Raw genomic sequence first — 22300 nt, forward strand, 5'->3', positions numbered from 1 at the left:
GTTATATCTCTTGAGATCTTTCCATTCTGCAATATGTACTTGGCACTACACATTAGGGATATTGGTTCTACAGCCTTTTTAACAATACTAGACAATACACAACCTGTTAGATCATTGTTTCAGAGATATTTCCTTACTGAAACAGAAAACCAAGGGAAAAATAGTGGATGAGAAAGCAACTTCCAATTTCCTGGCAGCTTGAACACAGCTGACTGCTCTTTAGCAGTTGATGATGGGACTGATCTATATGACCTGCAGAAGGCTAGGGCAGAACTGATGTATTGAAACTCCAAGCAGCATTGAAGTGACTATAAATTTGCCAAATTTCAATCCCAGAGAAGTCATGTGTCCCAGACTCTGGATGCAAAGTAAGTCATCTGAACCCCAAGATGGACAGCAAATAAATTTGATAAATAATGATAAATAACTTACCTCAAATAAGTTTGAGGTACCTTGGTTCAAAAAATGTTGCCCTATAATGCACTGTTGCATCCAGTTAAAGTCTACAAGACACAAGAGTTTCAGTGACACCGAGATTGAAATTTTTATACAAACTATTAAATTCAAAGAACTCAGGGAAAATGATAATCACTTAAAATAGCAATATAATTATATGGAATAAAGAAAGAAATTCAATCTTGCCATAGCCAAAATATGAAATAGTTGAAGCCTTCTACTAATATGTGAATTGGAGATGAATAGGTTTGACATATATAGTAGATAACTTTCCATACCAGCAAAAGTGCACCAAAACAGTAATTGCGAATGGTCTATTAGAAATTTCTAATTTTATTTTCAGCCCAATAATAGAATACAAAAGTAATATTTCCATAAGTATCCACCCATTGGTTTCATACAGAATTAGTGATTGCATGGTGTCATTTTTCTTACTACTCAGCTTCCATCACTTTCCAAATGCAGAGTTTAGGAATTACAGTGCATACTGAACTAAACTCTTTAACATTATAAGGCACGACTACATGACTACAAGTCATAAACACACCACTCAAAGAAGGACTTAAGAGAATCCACCTGATAAAAATTGCCATGCAAGACTATCTAAAGATAATGTGAATGTAAGGATCCACTTGAAAAAGAAGTGCAATCTTATGTAGATAAAGCTACCTTAATACATCTGTAATTTAAGATAAGCACAGAAATTCAAGTCTAATTTATACAATATACAGACCCCACCCCAATAAACATTATGCACAATATTCACATCTGCGACCATAATAAGCCAATAGTTAAAAAGAGGCCAATAGGACAATACAATTTGTGGCACACTTCCATTATAGCATAATTTTTCAATTTCTTGTCAAAAGCACTGGAAACAGAGGCTAACTTAATGACATGTAAAGATTAACAGCAGCCAATGTGACACATACAGCTGATATAGATCAAACATTATAATTAGGAACAGTTGTATAATTTAATTTTTCTCCAACACCTATAGGTTTGTATAATTAAAGGAACCAAAAGAGTATTGATTTATAATAACTGTAAGTTACATAAGCACACATACTGAAATATTACATTTTTGGTGAATCAAAATGTTTTAAAATTTGGCAGTAATCACAAATCAAACCTAACATCGTAGTGAGGGAACCATTTTAAAATGGGCTCAACTTGAGTTTTATATCAAGAGGTAGTTAAAATGAAATCTTACATAGTGGCATTCTTCAAGTGGGCTTTTTGTGTGTTTTTAAAATAATTTTATTACAAAAGTGATAAATCCTATACAAGCAGCATTTTGGATAGATTTCTATTACAAAATGTTTCTTTGTGTATTAACCTGATGTAACAATATTTTTTTCTTTCTCTTTGGTGCAAAGAGTTTGGATTTAACCACACATTACAATGTCGGTGGCATGAAAGTTATTCAAATCTGCCACACTAATCAACAACATATACTGTATTTGAAATTTATAAATTCAAAACGCCAATAACAAACCTTATTCATATGGGTTTTAAAGAGATCACAGCAGAAAAACCAATCTCTGCTGAATGGTGTTGTCTATCACACAAACTAGTTTTCTCATGACTGTTTTCTTGTGTGCCTGCTATCAAACAATTCCATACTGAGGCAGAGCAGTTAATGTTAAATAAGGACAGCATTATTCATTTTTTAAATGCTAAATAGAAACTGTGAAAATATACCACTTTTAAGTTTTAAAGAAACAATACAAATACTAACATTTCTGTTCTTAAGTAGGGAATTTTCTTTTCTGTTTATTGCTATGACCTGGAAATAGATCATCTAAATAAATTTTAATGTAATTTAATAACAAATGTTTATATAGGAACAATGAAAGCCATTGAGAACATGAAATGTGCAAAATTGCCAAGTCTACTTTTTCTATTCTTAAAATCAAGCAGTGCCTTTAAAGAAAATGCAAAGCTCTTTAGTATACACTATGTATACTAAAATATGTATCCTCTGTCCATAGAAATTATAGACATAGTATTCCTAAACACAATATGAAATTATTAGGGAATTGAATGAGCACTTAATTAAGAACGTACAATTTTGTAGACCAATTACTACATCACTTCTTGCAAACATTTGTTCCTTCTCTTGCATATAGTGTTGGTTACACTAAAAAGTGCATAGTGCAAGTGACAATGCAATACCTTGCTCTTCCTGAGTTTTCAATTTTTAAACTATCAGATCAACCTCATTTCCTTTCTCTGGGCAAGCTGAACTTTATCCATGTGCGTGTTAATGTATGTAAAACATCTAGGGACTGCAATGAAATCAAATTCCCACTTAAATGAGGAGCAGATAGTTTGCTTGTTTTTAATATCCTTTTAAAAATACTTAGAAAAAAATGCAAATGGCAACACAACCTTGGAAAACAATTCCCCCTTATATATAGGAAGCTATTTCCAAAATGACACCTGCTACAACCCATACAAGCATCATCTTAAAAAATATTACTTCCCCCTTCTGAATCAGTTACTTTATATGTTAATTTATGAGATGAAGAGTTACATATATAATTAATCAATTAAGATAAATCCGAAGATAGCCCCAATAAAATTCAGTTCCTATCATGAATACTTCAAACTTTTTTTCCAATTTACATTAAAGTAATAGTAGTGAATAAAACAGCTGGATAGCATCTGAACTGTATTTCTATTGTAGACTCTATGAATAGCTGACTTAGAAGATTTGACCTCTATACGTTATATTCATATTTGACCATTTGGACATTTTTACCTCATAATGACTCATAATCTTTAAGACTTTTGATCTATCGATCCAAAATTGTATAGTCCACAACTATTTTTCCTCCAATATTTCAGACAAGAAAAAAAAGTGTGTAAGCCCTAGTACCTGTGATTTCATTATTTGGAGATACAAGCAGTAGAACTATAATCTTTTACACGGAAAGCCTTCTCTATCAATATATCTTTATTAAACTAGTTGTGTTACTTTTTTTCTACTTCCATATTCATTTCTATGTCTACAACTGCACTCATCTCCCATGCAAACAGGTTACAAATCCCCCAAAAAATGATTTTAAATATCACCTTATATTTTACTAATAACTATATTTTACTAAACTAGATTTTACCAGTGCATTATTTTATACCAGCACAGTGTACATAGTAGTGTATGTATATCCCAATCTCAACTGAAACAAACATTGTTATTCATCTATTAGTTTCAAAACAGTAATTTTAACTAATTATCAGATGAATAAAATATAACATTACTTTTTAATAAACTCCATAATTAGTGAGACTGTTAATTAATTAACATAAAACAAGAGAAACTACTGAGAATTTAGCTTTCTCTTCAATCTTTACCAGTGCTGAGTTTCATTCCAAATTTTAAGGAGGATTTGTAATAATAATTAAAATAGGGAACATGCACCTTGAAAATGGTGGAATTATAAAATAATAATTATCATAACTATGTATCTTTCAGTACCAGAATTTGAATCTTCCAGGCAATATTTGAGAGAACAGTGCAAACATATTTGAATAGTACAAAGAAATGTAAAGGAGCATAAGAATTTGCATATCAAAGATGATGTAGCCCAACTATTTTCAACAGGATGCAGCATATCCTTAGAGAAGAAATATCAGATCTACACTATAGTATTGGGATTGCTTTTCATTATCTGTAACATATATTGTACAGTGATACTATAGAAAAACAGCTTGACAATCTTGAGAGTTCAAGGCAGCTTCCACTAATTAGACATAATCATAAAAAGGAACTCACAGTAAAAAAAAATTAAGAAGAAAAAAGAGGGGAAAAAACAATAGACATGAAAAGCTGCTTATTTGAGGCTATTAATACCTTATACATTTCTGAACAATCATTAAGTTATACTTATGCAGCAATAATTGAAACACAAAATCCCTGCAAAATTGTTTAAAGGGGTTGTTTTTGAACAAACAAATTAGGATAAAAAAATACATTGTAATTCCTCTATTTTAATTTTATTTACAAGTCATTGGAGACTTATAAACTTGACACAGAAGCTCTCTTTGACCAAAACCAAGTCACAGATAATTTCAACTTCACAAGAAGTACAATTGTTTGACATTACCAGTTAAACACTATACTATAATTTTGTCAATTGTTACAATCAGTGCCCACCCAAAATAGTAGTCTGAGTATTGTACGAAGTGCATAACAGAAATTTTACTCTAGCATAACATGTAAGAGTTGTGAGTAATTATCCTTGTAGATCATTGAAACAGGTATCACAGACACGAACGGGTTTCTTAGAGGAAGGAGTTAAGGCATTCTTTGAGGAACACTCAGCACAGAAAATATTTCCACACTGTCTGCAATGGTGCTGCAAAACAAAAACAGAAAAAGTTATGAACACATGGTATATATAAGCTCAAACTCTATAGCTTGGTATTACATAAATGTTACTCCAATACTTAATTGTTTAAACTTGGCTCATACACCAGTACTAAAATATAAGCTAATATTTGGTTATTGAACAAGTCAAGAGTGTCTGAGTATATTTAGTATTATTTATTAAATTTATATGCCACTCATCTCACTCTGAAAGAGTCTCTGTTCCTAAACTAAGACATGAACCATGCTTTGTTAAGCTTCAGTGACTATATTCAAATAACACATTAAGCCAAAATTAGTTAAATCACATCACATTAAAGCTTTAGTGCTTGCATTTCAAATCAGGACTAAACATCAAACATAAAACCATACAAGGATATTTCTGATGCAATAATTAGCTATGGTTTAGGACATTGGTGGCGAACCTATGGCACACGTGCCAGAGGCAGCATTCAGAGCCCTCTCTGTGGGCACGTGTGCAATTGCCACCAGCAGTTCGCGCAGGTCCATTAGGCCACTGCTGCCTGAAACAGCAGCTCTGCCCAGCACAAAGGAGGCGAAGTGGCCGGCTTGCAAGCTCAAGTAGAGGTGGTAGAACACACCCACACCCAGCAAGCCAAAGGCCAGCTCAAGTGGGGAAAGCCGGATCCCCATTGGCAACATGGCCCCCCAGTCCCAGCTAGGATTGCGTGCCCCCCCATCTCTGCCTGCTGGCCCTGGGCGAATTCTACCATCTCTACACAGGGCTTCCTAGCCGACCGCTTCGCCTTCTTCGTGCTGGGCAGGTCTGCAGCACTGGGCGGCAGCCTAATGGACCTGCGTGAGCGGCTGGCAGCTGTGGTAGGTACCGAGTGAGGAGGCCCAGCAGAGATGGGGGGAGGCATGCAATCCTAGCTGGGACTGGAGAGTCATGGCGCCGATGGGGATCCGGCTTTCCCCGCTCGGGGTGTCCTTTGGCTTGCTGGGCATGGGCGTACTCTACCACCTCTACTCGAGCTTGCTAGCCGGCCACTTCGCCTCCTTTATGCTGGGCAGACCAGGCGCTCTGGGCAGTGGTGGCAGCCTAATGGACCTGTGCGAGCTGCTGGCGGCGCCAGCCCGAGGCAGGGCCCAGATGTGTTGGGTGTGCAAGGGGAACACGCTCCACGCATGGGCCAAGGGCAAGATCTGTGAGGGAGCTGAGGAGACGACCAGCAGCGACCTATTCTCCAACCGCAAGCAAAAATATATGGGACAAAGTAGGCACATCTGGCTGTCTGCATCATGTGCCTCCCCCCTTCCCTACGCCACCTTCTGCTGGAGGGCTGGCCATTGACAATGGGCTGCGGAGCCCCAAAGTGCACTGGTTGAAGGGGCCGGCAGGCTGTGGCTGCTGATGGACACCAAGTGAGCTTACTGCACAACCCAATCTACGATATTTTAAAACACTGAATTACCAGTGGAGTAGTTTAAAAAACCAAGTACACTATTTTTAGAAGTACACGTCTCCTTATTCAGGGACCATATTCCACTCCAATGACTTGGTTATTAAACAAAATGGTCACTTAGGGAATACATGAGAGAGCAAAAGAGCTGAAGTGAAGATCACTGATTCCTCTGCCTTTTTTTTTTCCTTTTCTTCATCTTGTATGGTGAAGAAATTGCTTAAACAAGCTATCTCTTCCTGTCCTGCTTTTGTTCAGCAGTGCAACAATTCCCTAAAAAGTAACAATAAGTGATAGTTCTATAAACTTAATTAGTTGATTAGAACCCTCCCACCACTACTGCCTGAAACTGACCAGACATTAATCACCAAAGGTTTTGCTATCAGGCAAAATTTGATACATTCCTCAGAAAATGATTACCATTTATTACCACTGTATTTGAGAATGATCACTAACCTAATTAGTCACAAAAAGAGAAGTGGCTGTATTGCATGGGATGAATTTAAAACATAACAGTCAGTATATTCCAGGTTTTCTACTAACAATATATTTCTTAGTTAGAATGACAATGGACTGCATAAAATATCTATATACATACATATTGGTGTGCATTTCAGTGAACAGATATAATTCAAAAATAACCAAGCAACAACCCTATTTTTAAAGTTTAACCCAACAGTAATAAGAAATATTTTATCTTTCCTATGTAGCATTGTAAGTAGCAAAAGTTTCTGAAAAAATTCTTATGCTAACTTTGTTAAAATATATATGAAATGTGTTTAAAATGTTTGTATGTTAATAAAATGTTTTTATTTCCAATCATCTATTTCCAGTTAGAATACATGCAGTGGATATTAACAAGAGAGAAATATGTCACTATTCAGGCTAAGCAGGTGTTGTCACCAAGTTTAACTGAAAGCGAGTGAAATTTGGCATTGTTAGCAAACTTCTCCCTGTGTCCAAAAGAAAAAATATATAGTATTTTGAATAAATTTACCCCATACTATCAGAAAAATAGGATATATGAGATTACTTCTTAAATTAATCTTATTAACACGTGATTTCACTTTATGAAAATAAGCCTCATGATATATACCCATACATACATACCCTTCTTATTGTTACAGAGAAACCTTTTCCACAAGCCATGCAATTCTGAACTTCATTGTCTTCAGCCCATTTCCTATTTAATGCTTGCGTATGTTTGATCTATACAAAATTTAAGAAATAGATTAAATCAAAACTTCAAATTGTATGAAAATTATGTAATCAAAATTCAATAAGGCTATTGAAACTTCAAAATCATTCCCTCTCTCCCTGCCACTGCACATACTCAGAGTATTCTAAATCCAAGGCCACTCACTGTTAGACCAGTAGAAGCCAACCCAACCAGATTGCATGTTTTGTTCACATGTGTTACTTACTTACTTATCTATGTAATATGAACAATAATACTAATATTAAATTACCAATTACTGTCTTTCAGCATAAAATAAAATACCTGTAGTGACTGGTTTTCTCTCCCTAGCTCCTGCATGGCTGCAGTTGTATCATCCAGTTTTCTTCGTGCATCGATGAGTTTGCTTTGAAGCTTTTCAATTTCTCCTTCACTTTTAAGGCACCTGTAAAGATAGTAAATAAGTGAATAATCTTTTAAATGCCAAAGGATGGGGAAGCATATTCATAAAGTGTAACTGGGAATAATAAGATCATCCTGATTTATCATGAATAAATAAATAGTATTAAGCTGTTCTTAGATCACTGTCTCTTTTGTTAATTGTTATTATACAAAAATGGCTAACTGAGGAAGGAATGCAGAAATTTCTACGGAGATGAAATATTTCAACATAGTCTCAGGTACCTATCATCTATTCTTTTTATAATGAAACAAATGCAGAAGTGGAATGTAGTAAACAAACAAATCACTTAGTATCCTTTCTATTAGTAAGAAACAGCAATAGCACTTATATACCACTCCAGAGTGCTTTACAGCACTCTCTGAGTGGTTTACAAATGTCAAATTGCCCCCAACAATCTGGGTCCTCATTTTACTGACCCCAGAAGAATGGAAGGTGAGTCAATGTTGAGCCAGTCAGGATCAAACTCATGGCAGTGGACAGAATCAGTCTGCAATACTACATTTTAACCACTGTGCCCCCACAACTTTCTTTAGTCTAAATATTTTGCAAGTTGAAGTAATACTATAGTATATTAGTAGCCTGTTAATTTAAACCATCAATTTCTGTACTATCAATTTGATATTCATAATATTCTTTTATTACCACTATGCTATGGAAAACTGTTTCAACTTGGCTCCAACCAAAAGTCAAAAACAATGCATATTTTGATTAACAAGAGAGGCCATTAAGATTTTCAAAGAGTATGTTGATATTTTGCTATTCAAAGTCAAGTAGAATGTTGTAACAAATCAAATTACACTGACAGATAAAAGTCATAACATGCAATATAGAAAGTTTAGAATTTCACATAATCGTCAAGCTCACCCTAAGATTATGAATTTTAACTGTTATTTAGCCATTACTGTTTTGCTTAGCTTAATATGAATCCTTAGTATTTTTTTAAAAAGTGGAAAAAATTGATTTAGCCCAAATTACATAAAGTTCAGCTTATAACAAAGAATGGAAAAATGTCTTTCCTAATTTAAAATAAACAAGTTGAAAACTTATTTAGCAATTTACCTTTCCAGCAATACTCTTCTCTCATCCTGATTGTTTTGGACAGTGGCTTCAAGAACTGCAATTTCTCCACGCAGATCATCTATTTGTTTTTCTAATTCACTAACCCTTCTTTGGCTGCTTTGCCACTCTTTCTTCACTGTCCCTAGATTTTCATTCAGTGCTGTGATCTGCATATTGAGCTTACACTCAGCCTCTTCATGACTTTTACACTGCTCATCTTTTTTCTTGATCAAAGCTTGCTAAAATAAGAGAAACAATATAACAATTCTCTTTCCAACATCTCAAATATCTGTTCAGGTATCATTCTCGGAAGAAAATAACATTTTTCAAGAAAAGCCTCAAAAGTTTTCCTGTGGAGAAAAATGAATTAGTAGGGAAAACACTGGCTTGGAACCTGAGTTGGCAAACAGAAGGGATTTCATCCAACAAAGATATTCACTAGCTAAAGATAAAAAGCTTGATTTTATTGCTTTTCCTCTATACCAGACATGTCAAACTTGCGACGTCACGTGACGTCGTGCAACGTATCAGGCTGGTTTTGCCACTGCCGGCAATGGGGTGGGTGCGGCTTCCGGATGACATGTCCGGCCTGCGGGCCAGCAGTTTGACACCCCTGCTCTATACCCTTAACAAACACTTCCCACAATGTTTCAGAGTTTCACTGCAGAAAGAATACGTAATCAAGGAAATTGCAGGAGAATCTTAGTTATTTCTTGGAATTCATTATTGCTCCAATTCATGCACAATTAACCAGTATCACAATGTAATGAACACTGTAGCAAAAATATTGTTTTAAACCAAATGCTTCCTAGAAAAACCTACCAGAGTTTATTTTTGAATCCACAACATATCAAGGTTTTCATATACTTAAATCAAAGTCTTCTTATCTATAAAATAAAGTACTGATTGTACATTGCTTGATTAAAATGAATGTGAATAAAACATAATAGTATATTCTGTAAGCAATTTTGCTTTTTACACACTGGCTGTAATATAAAAAGTAAGAAAAAAAGGAATACTGGGATCTCTGCATTTATCATCAAAATTAAACATTTTGGCTGTGCAAATCATTCCATGAATCACTTTACTCATTATGGAGATATACCTCTGGATTTGTTTCTAAAAAATACTGACCAGTTTTGCTTCTATCTCAGCACATTTCATCTTCAGTTCCCCTTCTTTCTTCTTCCACTGATCTTTCATGACTTCCTGGTTTTTCTTCTCTTGCTCCATAGCTGTATTAAAATTATCAATCTTTTCCTGTAATTCTAGTTTCTGTTTAATCAACAGCTGTTTGGCATCTTTTTGATTTGATATCTCCTATTAAAAAAACAAAAATAATTCAATTAAACTAATATATGAATGTGTTATATTATGTTAATGAACAATACTTGAAAATATAAGGCCTTTCCCTTTGCAGAATTTCATCTTTGCACTTATTGCAACCATTCCTAGATTGTAAGGCCTTGCTTGAAGTTATTCATCTCTCAGTTGGATATTGCAATGCACTCTATACTGCCTTTGAAGATTAATTATAAAATCAATTAAAAATAAAGTTTTTAGATTATAAGCATTAGATTATAAGATACACTGGTTTCTTATCGTCTTCCAAGGTGCACGTTATCTGACACACACACACACAAAAACCAGGCTAGATGTCACAGAACTGAGTTACTGGCAGAAATGCCTTTTCCGAGGGTGGGCATGCCATTGGTTTTCTCCCTGAAACAATGTCACCTTTTGACATCAAGACAGTGTGTCTTTTCGGTGGAGGTGCCTACTTTCTGAAATGACCTCTTCCCTCTTTCCCATGGCATACAGTTGGCCCCAATCTTGCACATTCCTTGAGAGAGGGAGTGAAAACCTATGAGCACCCTTAGGTTTTGTGGTCAATATGATTAGAGCTCCAGTTTAGAAGAATGTAGTGAACATCATTCCCAATTGCCAACTAATTGTTAATATTTACTTTCAGTTGGTATTGCTTATTTTGTTTTTGTTATCTTTTTACTGGTTTATTATGCTACTCATAGTCAAATGGTTTTGAGTAAAGCAGCCTATAAATGCTTTACATAAACAAACAAATGAACAAGCAACTAAGAAATTTGCAAGCTTAGGCAGGAAAGAATTCATCGGAGCTGAAAAAATACTTATCAAAACTGGAGGTTAAAAAAGCTCATCTCAAAACCAAGACTGTACCTCAGTGCAGGTCAGCTGCCTTACAACACAATTCTGGAACAATGTTAATGCACATTTTCCAAAGCCTTATATAATATAATCCTAATAAACCTGGAATGTTTATGACTTTATATACCTTCTCAAACTCTTGTTTGCAGAATCTAATTTCATCCCTCAGTTTCACATTTTCTTCTTCCTGTTTGCAATTGATGTTATAGAGTTCTGAGGTTTTCGATTTTTCATTAAACAAATCTTTTTCTTTTAAATCCTTCGGAAAAAGTCAACAAGTATATACTTCCTTAATAAATATGCATATTTACTCAAAAAGGAGCTACTACTTTCAATGAACAGCATTCATTCAAATAAAATCAATGAATTTATATTTTCCATTAATCCCAATGTTACCTCTTAATTTATTCTTTTACTGAAGATTCTATACTTCTTCTTCTTCCAAGAGGTAAATTTGATTATTTCATGGATAAATCTAGCTATTTATGTTGTATAATTTATTGAATTGAATTTCAAAGATACTATATTATTATGTGTTGCTTTGAGACTAGAGAACTAAATCTCTTGACGCAAAAAAAAGATAATTATGCAGTTGATACAATTGGGGCCTGGGGGCTAAAGAAGCACTTGCTGAATTGATGCTAAGTATATTTACCCATGCAGTATGGCTGTATTACTTCTATCCTTCTCATTTGTTCCATTACCTTCTCTTATTGGTATCATCTTTATGATTATTACTTTGACTTATTATTTTGTTATTTTGCACGTACATTGAGAGCTTATGCACTTGAGACTAATTCCTTCTGTGTTTAATCACAGTTGGCCAATAAAGTATTCTATTCTTAATAGCCAAGAAAATCATCTTTCAAGATACTATTAATACTTGAGTACTCTATATTACATGAATATATTACAATTAGTATTGTATCATGACCTCTCCTTCCAACTTCAACAACCAAAGGAAAGGTATTTTTTCTACTTATACTGTAGATGTAGATATACTATTCTATTCATACTATATATAGTTCAAAGGATTAAAAATACATTACCTTATCTTTCTGTATTTCCTGTAACAACGTCTCTTGTTCTTTCAGTTGCTGTTCTTTTTTGGACCCATCCTGTTCCAGTGTAGATCTTATTGTCTTAAGTTCTTTGATCAATTGATTATGATTACTAATTTGATTTCTATTAGAAATCAATTCTTCTTGAGCCAAAGTTAGCTTCTCTTCTGTGCTCTAAATAGAAAGCAAAGAATCACTAACATTCCAGAGCTACTTCATCAGTTACAACTGACAATGTTTTTTTCAATGAAAGATGAATGAATCATCTGTATGAATTATAGTGAAGGTTTGCTAGCAAAATATTAGAAGAATATGTCACTTCAGCTGGCAAAAATGATCCACAAAAATACAACTACAAGCAATGGATGAAAAAAAATTGCTGCACTAATGGGTTTGTTTTTTTCATGTAATCACTTGAGACTTTTGAAAACCCTCCCTGTAGACACAGGTTCCTAGATCATCTGCCATCAGTAAAATACAATGAAATTCTTGAAAATGGAACTAGTCTGATGTAGTGATTAAGGTGTCAGCCTAGAAACCAAAAAACTGTAAGTTCTAGTCTCAACTTAGACATGAAAAACCATCAGGGTGATTTTGGGCCACTCATTCTCAGTCCAATTCTTTATCATTCTGATCGGTGAAACTGAGCTATGGGTTATACAATAAATTATTTATTCTTGTATTAATCCGCCATGCACACCAAACAGAAAGTATATTTTTCCAACATACTTCTCTCCTATATTAGGTGTTTCCAACCATGGCCCATGGGCCACATGAAGCTTTGAAAAGCTAGTGACCTGGCCTCACAAAATCATAAACTTTTAACATTATTATGTGTTTTATATATATTAATTATATTATATATTTTATATGCAGCCCAAGACAATTTCTCTTCACTCAATGAAGCCCAGGTAAGCCAAAGGATTGGATACCCATATTTTAGACAGTAAAGGAGTGATGAATGAACTGATGCAGGATGAGAGTTTATACCTGAGATAAGAAAAAATATGTGAAGAGGACCAGAAGACATTATACTCTTTGCTCCAACAATTTAATTTCTACCAGGTCCTTATTTAAGTAACAAACAACAGTTTAACAAAAGAATAACTAATCAAGGAAATTGCAGGAGAAACTTAGTTATTTCTTGGAATTCATTATTGCTCCAATTCATGCACAATTAACCAGTATCACAATGCAATGAACACTGTAGCAGAAATATTGTTTTAAATCAACTGCTTCCTAGAAAAACGTACCAGAATTTATTTTTGAATCTACAACATATCAAGTTTTTCATATACTTAAATCAAAGTCTCCTTATCTATAAGGGCCTCCGGAGGTCCACAGAAGCCTCCCTTCCCAGGTGGCAGCAGCCCAGAAAAGCCCCCCAACACCCAGATCGGGCCTCTGGAGGCATGCAGAAGCCTCCCCTGGCTTCAGTTCCATTCTCTGTTGCAGAGAACAGAGGCCAAAAACTACTATGAGATCACACGAGATCAGTAGCATGAGATCTCACGTGATCTTCCTTTACTTTAAGCCTCCATTCTCTGCAAATACACCAAAGGCCTGGAGCAGCCAAGAAAGCAAAGGATCTCGATCTTTGCCAGGTGAGTATCCAAGGCCTAGTGCCTAGGGAGACCCGGGGAGGGGGGGAGGGGGGGAATAGCCAGGGTGAATGTTGCAGTGTCACTGCAGTCGTTCATAAGGTTGAATGACTGCCGTGGTGCGGCAACATTTGTAATTAAGGGACTTTTTCATAAACATAAGGGGGCGCTTATCATGTAACTTCGAAAGTTCGCTCGTAACTCAGGGATTACCTGTAGATCTTACTTTCGGGGTATGTCTTATTTTTTTCCTAACACCTGCCTCAAAAATATTTTTAAACACTTCATATAGTCATGTAGCATCACTCCAAGATACATTTCATCCTGCTTATTTTAAAGTTATATTCCCCCATGTACTACTTTTTTTAGGTAAGCAGGACTATAAGTGGTTGTGGAGAATTGACCATGGAAAGTTGGCCATAGAAATTGGCTGAGGCGAGTTGTCCCATTCTGAAGCTAACATATTTTAATAAGGACTGAATATTTTGATTACAGAAAAAAAAATAGAAAACATGGGACAAGGAAAAATAAAAAAGCCTACATACAGTTGACTAGAAAAAAAATGAAGTACAAGGATTCTTTTTTGAAATATGTTGTTAGCCTCAACTGTTCATTTAAGTCCTAACCAAAAGAATCCTTTAACTTACACAAAGCATATACTGAGAGAAACATGTGCAGTCTCAAAACAAAGTCATATACCTTAAGGTCTTGCCGTATAGCCAAGATTTCAGATTCTTTACCATAAATATCTAGTTGAAGTTTTTCCATGTTTTCTTGAGCTTTTTTATGGGATTTCTGCAGTTCTATTATTTTTTCCTTCTGTGTACCAAGGACTTGTTCTGATAAAGTTATTTGCTGCTGCAATTTATTTTCCAGTTCTGCCTAATACATACATGGACAAGATATATTTCTCTTATACGCAGCAAGGTAATTGAGAAAACAGATAACAAGGTCATATATAAATACCATTGCATTTAAAAGTTTGGGAAGCCCTGACCAAATTCTATAACAGTGGTGGCGAACCTATGGCATGGGTGCCAGAGGCGGCACTCAGAGCCTTCTCTGTGGGCACGCGCGCTGTCGCCCCAGTCCTAGGCCTTCAGCTGGGTTTTATCAAACCTTTTTGCTTTAGGCCTCCACCACATGCAAAAAAAAAAAAAGGTTCAATCAATTTCAACTTCTCACGGAGAAAAAAAAGATCTTGCAAAGTTGGAATTGATTGATTGAACTTTTTAGTCCCACCCAATCTCCCATTACCACCGCAGCCACGCCCACCCAATTGGCCACGCCCACCCAATTGGCAACACCCACCCAATGGGTCACACCCACCCAGCACTCAATGATGCATAAGTGGGTTTTGGGTTGCAGTTTGGACACTCGGTCTCTAAAAGGTTTGCCATCACTGTTCTATAATCTAATGAATCTATGGGTGCACAAAAGCAGACACAAACTTTATATGCTAGAAAGCTAAATATTGCTTTTGTCTAATTTATATGCAAATTAGAATGAACACTTACTATTTGTATTCAATTTTTGAAGAAAAAAATCAAAATCTATTTTGTTATCATTCCAGTGATAATAATAAATAAGTAATAATAAAAAGTTGGCCTAAAGAATGCTTACATTTCCATAATTTACTGGTATTTCATTTAAACTCATATTTGCCACTGAGCACCAAATTATTTTCCATGTATAACAACACAGCAAAAATGTTAATAGACCTCCCTTAGGAGAATTATTTCACATGTCTATAAATGATACACGGAGAGAGTAACGCCTCCACAGATCATGCTGTTGATATGATGCCACAGCATCAGCCAAAAATTGTTATTATTATGAAGCAACAAAATATCTTACATCAGACATAACAACATAATGTTATATAACAGCATATAAAACAGCATATAACATAATGTTATTGAAAGATTATATGAATTTACCTTTTCTAATAGGGCTGTTTTTAATTCAGCTTGTTGTATCTCATTTTGTTTTTTCTTTTGGTCAAAGGATTCCTTCAGTTCTTTTACCCTCAATTGGAGCTGTTGTTCATTTTTTTCTTTGTCTTTGAGAAAACCCTGAAGCTGCAGGACTTGTACACGTGCCAAATCAAGCTCTGCTGCTAGCTGTTTGGATATCTAAATATTGAAATGTAGTATTACTTCAACACCACCGATAGAAAATCTCATTTTTTTCTCATGTTATTACTTTATTTTTCTTAATACTAAGTACATATTTTTCAATGAAACTCCACACATTTCTTATACCCATACTAAATAATTTAATCCCACAGCAATAATTCATATATAGTTAAGAGAAAATTAATTCTTCCTTTCCACAAAGTTCTGAGTCTAGCAACCACTACAGGTAGTCCTTCACCTACAACAGTTCATTTAGTGACCATCTGAAGTAACTTATGAAAAAGTGACTTACGACCGTTTTTCACACTTACAGTCCTTGCAGCATCCCCATGGTCACATGATCAAAATTCAGATGCAGGGCAACTAGTTCAAATTTAGGACACTTACAGTGTCCCAGAGTCATGTGATCACCTTTTGCAACCTTCTGACATGCAAAGTCAATGGGGAAGCAGATTCACTTAATAACTGTGTTACTAAAATTAACAACTATAATGATTCACTTAACAACTGTGGCTACAAAGGTTTTAAAATGGAGCAAAACTCATTTAACAAATGTCTCACTTAGCAACAGAAATTTTGGGGTCAATTGTGGTCATAAGTCTAGGACTACCTGTATTTGAATGCCATAGGAGTCATGCTTAACAATTAACATTACCCCATCTTGTTTTTCCAGTAAGTTTTTCAGTTCATTCTGTTCTTTAGCTATAGATTCCGACTGTAATTGAAGTTGATGTCTAGCTTCTTGACAAGATTTTTCCTGTATAAAAAGGAATATTTAATAAGAATTTTCTGTTAAATTATTAAAATACATTACAAATATTACTAATGAACCCTAACATACTTTCAGTTAGTTTGAAGAACTCACAGCAGATTTAAAACCAAATAGATCTAGTAAATACAAAATCTAATCAGTATGTTTTTAAAAGAAAAATTATGAGACAGTGAAACAAAAGGTATTACGTTTAAAGAACATGATGTTTTACCAAGCTATTAAGCAATAACAACATTTTCTTTTCAAAACAGGCTACACGTTTAGGCACCAAGATACACCTATAATAAGCAAAATGGTCAATTAAGTATTTTTTCAATATTTTCCATAGTCAAATGCCATCACCACTAACATATTGCTTTGAATTTTCACTGGTAGCCTGCAAACTGCATGTATATATTGATTACATAGAAAATACTTTTATTTAAAATTCAGGACTCACAATTTCAGCCACGGTTGCCTTTCCTCTCTCTTTCTCTTTCTCCAATGCATTCTTTGCTTCTTCCAAAGATTCATTGCTGTTTGACAGTTTACTTTTGAGGATTTCAAACTCCTTTAATAGAGTATCTTTTTCGAGCTTCATTTTCTTCAACTCATCCGTTAATGTTTCCAACTTTCCATCTAATTCCCTGTGATACTTCAATTTATCTTGATTTAATTTCTCAATTTCTAACTTCAGTTTTTCATTTTCTTCTTCTTGCTTTAATCTTTGTAGGCTTACTTCTTCTAATATATCATTTTTTTTCTGTAAGTCTAATTTAGCTCTAGATATCCTATATAAACACAACATATAAAAATGAAATTATTTCAGGTTCAAGATTACACGATTGAGCATTAACTTTTATATAACACTTTTCAATTATTCAACAAACTTCCTATATTTTTCTCTGTAAAATTAATGCCACTATTTTAATATTATTACTGAACACTGAATATTATTACTGAAATCACCCAGTCACCCTGTAGGGAAGATGAGAGGCCAAAAAATGTAGTAAAATTAAAAATTAATTATTAAATATTAACAATGCAAAAAACATATTTTATTTATTTAAAATAGGTATATAGCCAAACATGTATAATTCCACGCAGATTTAAGCAAAAAGTTAATTTCAACTCCAATAAGGCAGCAGAGTACAAAAGAAAAAAAGATGCTAGAAAATTAGAAACTCTGACACCTTTTAAAATGTGGATACAGGTAAAAGCGGCACATTCAGATAATTTAACATACATTTCTCTCTCTTCCTCTAATTGTTTGCTCAATTCTGCTGCTTTGAGGTTCAACTCCGTGCACTGTTTTCTTTGCTGCTCTAGTTCTTGAAGAGCCTTTTCTTTTTGTCCCAAAACTTCAAAAAGATCAGTTTCAAGTTTCTGTAATGATAATTTTTAGAAAGCAAATAATTACAACTGTATGATAATGATATAATGATAACAGAAAGGAGATTACTTTAATCCACTGTAGTTTTACTTATCTTCTCTGAATACGGACTGTCAAAATATTTCCTTTTGCATGGGTCAAACTGGCCTCTGTAGAGTCTAAAACAATAGGAATTCACAACATTCCAACCTTTCTTATCCTATCCTCCTCTAAATTTTCAGAGACATATCCTTATATCCAGTCATCTCTTCTGGATAAAAATTTAGTTATAGCATATGTCAAAAGCAACACCAGTTGACAATCACTACAAAATATGACCAAATGCTCAGATTGCACAGTATTTCAAAGAAAACCACTTTGTATAAAATTATTAAGTAAAAAAACATCATCTCACCAATCAGTCCTTTGGTTTATGAAGAAACTACAACAGGTTCACTGAAACTAATTTCTCCAGTTAACTGTAATTATAGAAACATAGCTTTGACTCTGATTCTGTATACTTATTAATATGATACAACATATTTTGCCAAGCATTAACCCTCAGCAAGTTTGATCTTTGAATCTGAAACAAAATCCAAATTGAGAATGTCCTCAATATTCAGGGTCAAGGCCAAGCACAATTGTTATATGCTTATCTCCTGTAAACCTTTGGAGAACCTCAAAACTAAATGTGCTAACAGTAATCATTTTCCTTTTTCTGAGTCTAATTTCATTTGCAGTGGGTATTTCTCCAGTGGCTATTTTTTTAGCCCCACACCTAATCTTTAGATTTTTTTAATTAAAATTTTTGTAGATTACTAATATCTTTTAATTTTTTATTTTATTTCTACTCTAATTTTATAACTTAGCTCTATTGCTATTTTTGTTTATTTATTGTTATTCTCTATTTTGCAGAGTTGTACTTAGTCTTTTGATTGTTTTTGTCATTATTTACTGGGTATGCGTGCATGCTTGTTTGCGTCTCACAAATATCATTTAAATGTATGTACAAATTTCAAATGAAGCAATCTTTGTCTTTCTTGCATTTAAAATGTTTTGTCAAACTGGTTGCTGATACTCTTTTGCAATTTCAAATTTCATTATTTAATTGTTTTTCTAATTATTAACTTCAATATCCATAAAAACTTTTTTCCTGATTATAAAGCTTCTCTTAGTATGAAGTTGATCAATGTCTGATTGAATATAGAAATTTATTTTCTAGTTTTCCTCACCCAGTAACAGTAGTAACAGTAGTAGCAGTTATTACTATGATTACAAACTACACACATTTTCCCTATCATTAGAACTAGGAATTTTTTAAACTTTAAACTATTAAAGAACAATTTAAACTGCTTTGGTAAAGGGATCAGAAGCAAATATTCTCCCTTTTTGTTCCTGCTGTTTTGAGTTTGATTATCCAGGCAGACAAAAACAAATATAGTCTTTTGTTGATCAATGGAAATATGACTTCTTGTTAACAGAGTCTACCTGATGAACAAGTCAACCTCAGTGTAGAAGGAAGCAAAGAACAGGCACAAATATGCCATTTACCCCAGACTCTTATGAGCTTCCAGCACATAACATATGCCTTAGCCCTTAAATTTGGTCCTTTATGAACTGAATGTCTACAGAACTCAGAGAGTACACAAGTGCTGCACCTTCTTAAGTTTGTTACTAGCTTGAACAGTATAATAATTAAATATTTCCTCAACACTACAATGTTCATTAGAAGATAACAATACTCTATTGTTATCAACAACAAGGATAAATCTCTTTCTAAAAGCAAAATTCTGCTTCATTATGCGCAAGCTTCACCTACTAATGGTTGCCAACAATCATTGATGGATTAACTTTCCTTTGTTTGTTTTACTGAATGCATCTTTATTTCTCAATGACTAAAATATATTATTGCCTTTTTTCTAGTCTTCGTTTTGCCAATACTTGTCATCTTTCTTCTCCTATCAAGTCTGCTATTTCCCTTAATTTCTATTTCTTGCAATTCTGTTATTTCTACAGTATGGTTGAAATAAAAAGGTAAAAATCTCTCAGTGGTGCAAGGTTCATATCTAGGCATTTGGTGAAGATGTAGGTGATCAGAATTTTTTATAAGAAAAGAGTTAGGCAGAGAAACATACCTTGTTTATAATTATAAAAATTTATGTTAGTCACAGTTCCAATGAAAAATGAAAAAAGGTATACAAACAGGAACCAGCAGAGGGTGGCAAGAATTGTCTGTGACATCTATGATCTAAAAATTGCTGCTATGGACCAAAAACATAACTGGTGCTTTTGTGTTATAGCAAGGATCAGAAAAACACAAATCTTTAGCTTCTCTTTAATAATTTTCCATAGTTAAAGTGATTTGACTTTTCTTGACTTGACCTTAAGATTTTCCTATCTGCTTCTATGTAAAATCAGTTTCTGTTTGAGCCGCTCATTTCATATTTAATAATGACTATGCTTTGCATCAGCTGTTGTACCTTTCTCATCACTTCTCCATATGGACACCAGCCACAATTGGAAATATGAGTTAAAAGGAAAAAAATACAAACCTTATGATGACCTTCCAGTTCTTCTGTTTTTTGCTCTAAATTAAGGTGCTTTTCTTTGTATTCTTTAAGACTGGATTCCAGTTGTATACAGTATTCTCCTTTGTCGTGCAGCTTGGAAGCAACTTGATCCAACTGAGTACTGACTTTTGCTAGTTCCTATTAGCAATAATTTTAAAAACATTAGACAATTTAATACAGTGACATTAGTTTAAGTATGAAAGAAACACTATATATATGAAAATATCCAGTACATAATATAAAAATTACTATGGCTGGATTTGGCATTTTTATCCATTAATTCAGTCTTTCCCAAGGACTTGCGATAGGCAGGGTGTGGATCTTGGTGGTTTTAAAGGTATTGGTGCAGGATGTAAGCTGTTCCAAGTGAAGTTGCCTTTTGTAATCGACTGATGGGGATTTTTTCAATGCCGATGGTGTTCAAGTGCTGCTGCAGATGTTTTGGAATGGTACCCAAGACATCATTCGCTATTGGTAGTATTTTGCCACCACTGATCTACTTCTATATGCAGGTTTTTTATTTTGTGCTTTTCTTCACTTCTTTCTCTTCTATTCTGGTGTCTCCAGGTACTACCATGTTCACTATCCAGACGTTTACATATTTTTTTTCAACAGTTGTTAAATCTGAGGTGTTATGTGGCAGGAGTTTGTCTACTTGAATTCTAATGTCCTTTAGCTTCATTTTCACTTCCTTTTGTCTATGTTGCATCCCACCAGTTCTTGTTTGCTGTATTTTAAACATTTTAAATGGTTTAACATTTTTAATTGTTGTATTATATTCTTTATAATTGGTTACTTGGTTTTTTTATTATATACTGCCCAATCACATATAAGAGATGGACAACTATATAAAATAAATAAATAATCTTCATCAGTGGAGTTAACCACAACATTTACAACAAAGGCAAAATATTTTTTTATGAATATCACTGTACTTAAAACAAAAATTAAAACTATAATTTAGACATGTGCTATGTCAATATATACCACTAAAATTCTGCCCTGTTCTGCCTTCTAAATATATATATATAGCATTCTCAGCCAGTAAGACCATACATTGCTGAGAATTCTGGAGTTGGAATTCACATATCTGGGAAGGACACATGTTGGATAAAGCTACATGGAACTAACTATACAGAATAATTACCAAAAATTCACACAAAGATATTCAAGATGTTCTTTTAATGCAAGAGATTTTTGTACATATGCTACTTACCTGTACAATTCAGATCAAACCAATTATACTCTAAAAAAAGAAAGGCAGTAAACAATATATATGTGCTTCCTGCCAATATCAACATAGGAAAATTAATTCTCAGTAATAAAAAACAAATAGTTTTTCTTAGTGTTTGCTTCACATGGTTGTAGGGTTCAAATTTTTACCCTGAACTTGCCTAATTTTTTATAGTGAAGCTATCAATGCATGGTATGACAAGGAGGCTTGTTTATTAGCCACCTTATCACAGATCCTGATGCTGATTTGTGCTGAGAGGAAGTCACCAAGCTGGCTTCTGCGGCTAAGACAAGACTAGATTGTCAGTCTTCTAGTCCAGAATCTTAATCTCTATACCATGCTGATTCTCAAAAAGAACCATTTGGTTATGTAAAAAAAAAAAAAAAAGATTTATATACCATCTTTCAACAGTCAAGTGGCACTCCCAAAAAACAT

General features: G+C 34.1%; 1 protein-coding gene across 1 annotated transcript in view; it reads right to left on the minus strand.

Annotated features, from left to right (window-relative positions):
• Positions 1 to 771: 771 nt before the first annotated feature.
• EEA1 (early endosome antigen 1) overlaps positions 772 to 22300 on the minus strand; it is a 51247-nt gene continuing 29718 nt past the window's right edge. The window contains exons 17-29 of the mRNA XM_039358121.1: positions 20614 to 20769; positions 17936 to 18075; positions 17150 to 17480; positions 16594 to 16695; positions 15741 to 15935; positions 14500 to 14682; positions 12188 to 12373; positions 11266 to 11397; positions 10089 to 10274; positions 8955 to 9193; positions 7757 to 7877; positions 7366 to 7464; positions 772 to 4820 (exon numbers count right to left, since the gene is read on the minus strand). Coding sequence (XP_039214055.1) covers positions 4698 to 4820; positions 7366 to 7464; positions 7757 to 7877; positions 8955 to 9193; positions 10089 to 10274; positions 11266 to 11397; positions 12188 to 12373; positions 14500 to 14682; positions 15741 to 15935; positions 16594 to 16695; positions 17150 to 17480; positions 17936 to 18075; positions 20614 to 20769 — 2193 coding nt within the window. The 3' untranslated portion in view covers positions 772 to 4697. The remainder of the gene's footprint in view (positions 4821 to 7365; positions 7465 to 7756; positions 7878 to 8954; positions 9194 to 10088; positions 10275 to 11265; positions 11398 to 12187; positions 12374 to 14499; positions 14683 to 15740; positions 15936 to 16593; positions 16696 to 17149; positions 17481 to 17935; positions 18076 to 20613; positions 20770 to 22300) is intronic.

Source organism: Crotalus tigris, unplaced genomic scaffold (genome assembly GCF_016545835.1).
Source record: "Crotalus tigris isolate CLP2741 ecotype Arizona unplaced genomic scaffold, ASM1654583v1 scf7180000019004.2909048, whole genome shotgun sequence".
NCBI lineage: Eukaryota > Metazoa > Chordata > Lepidosauria > Squamata > Viperidae > Crotalus > Crotalus tigris.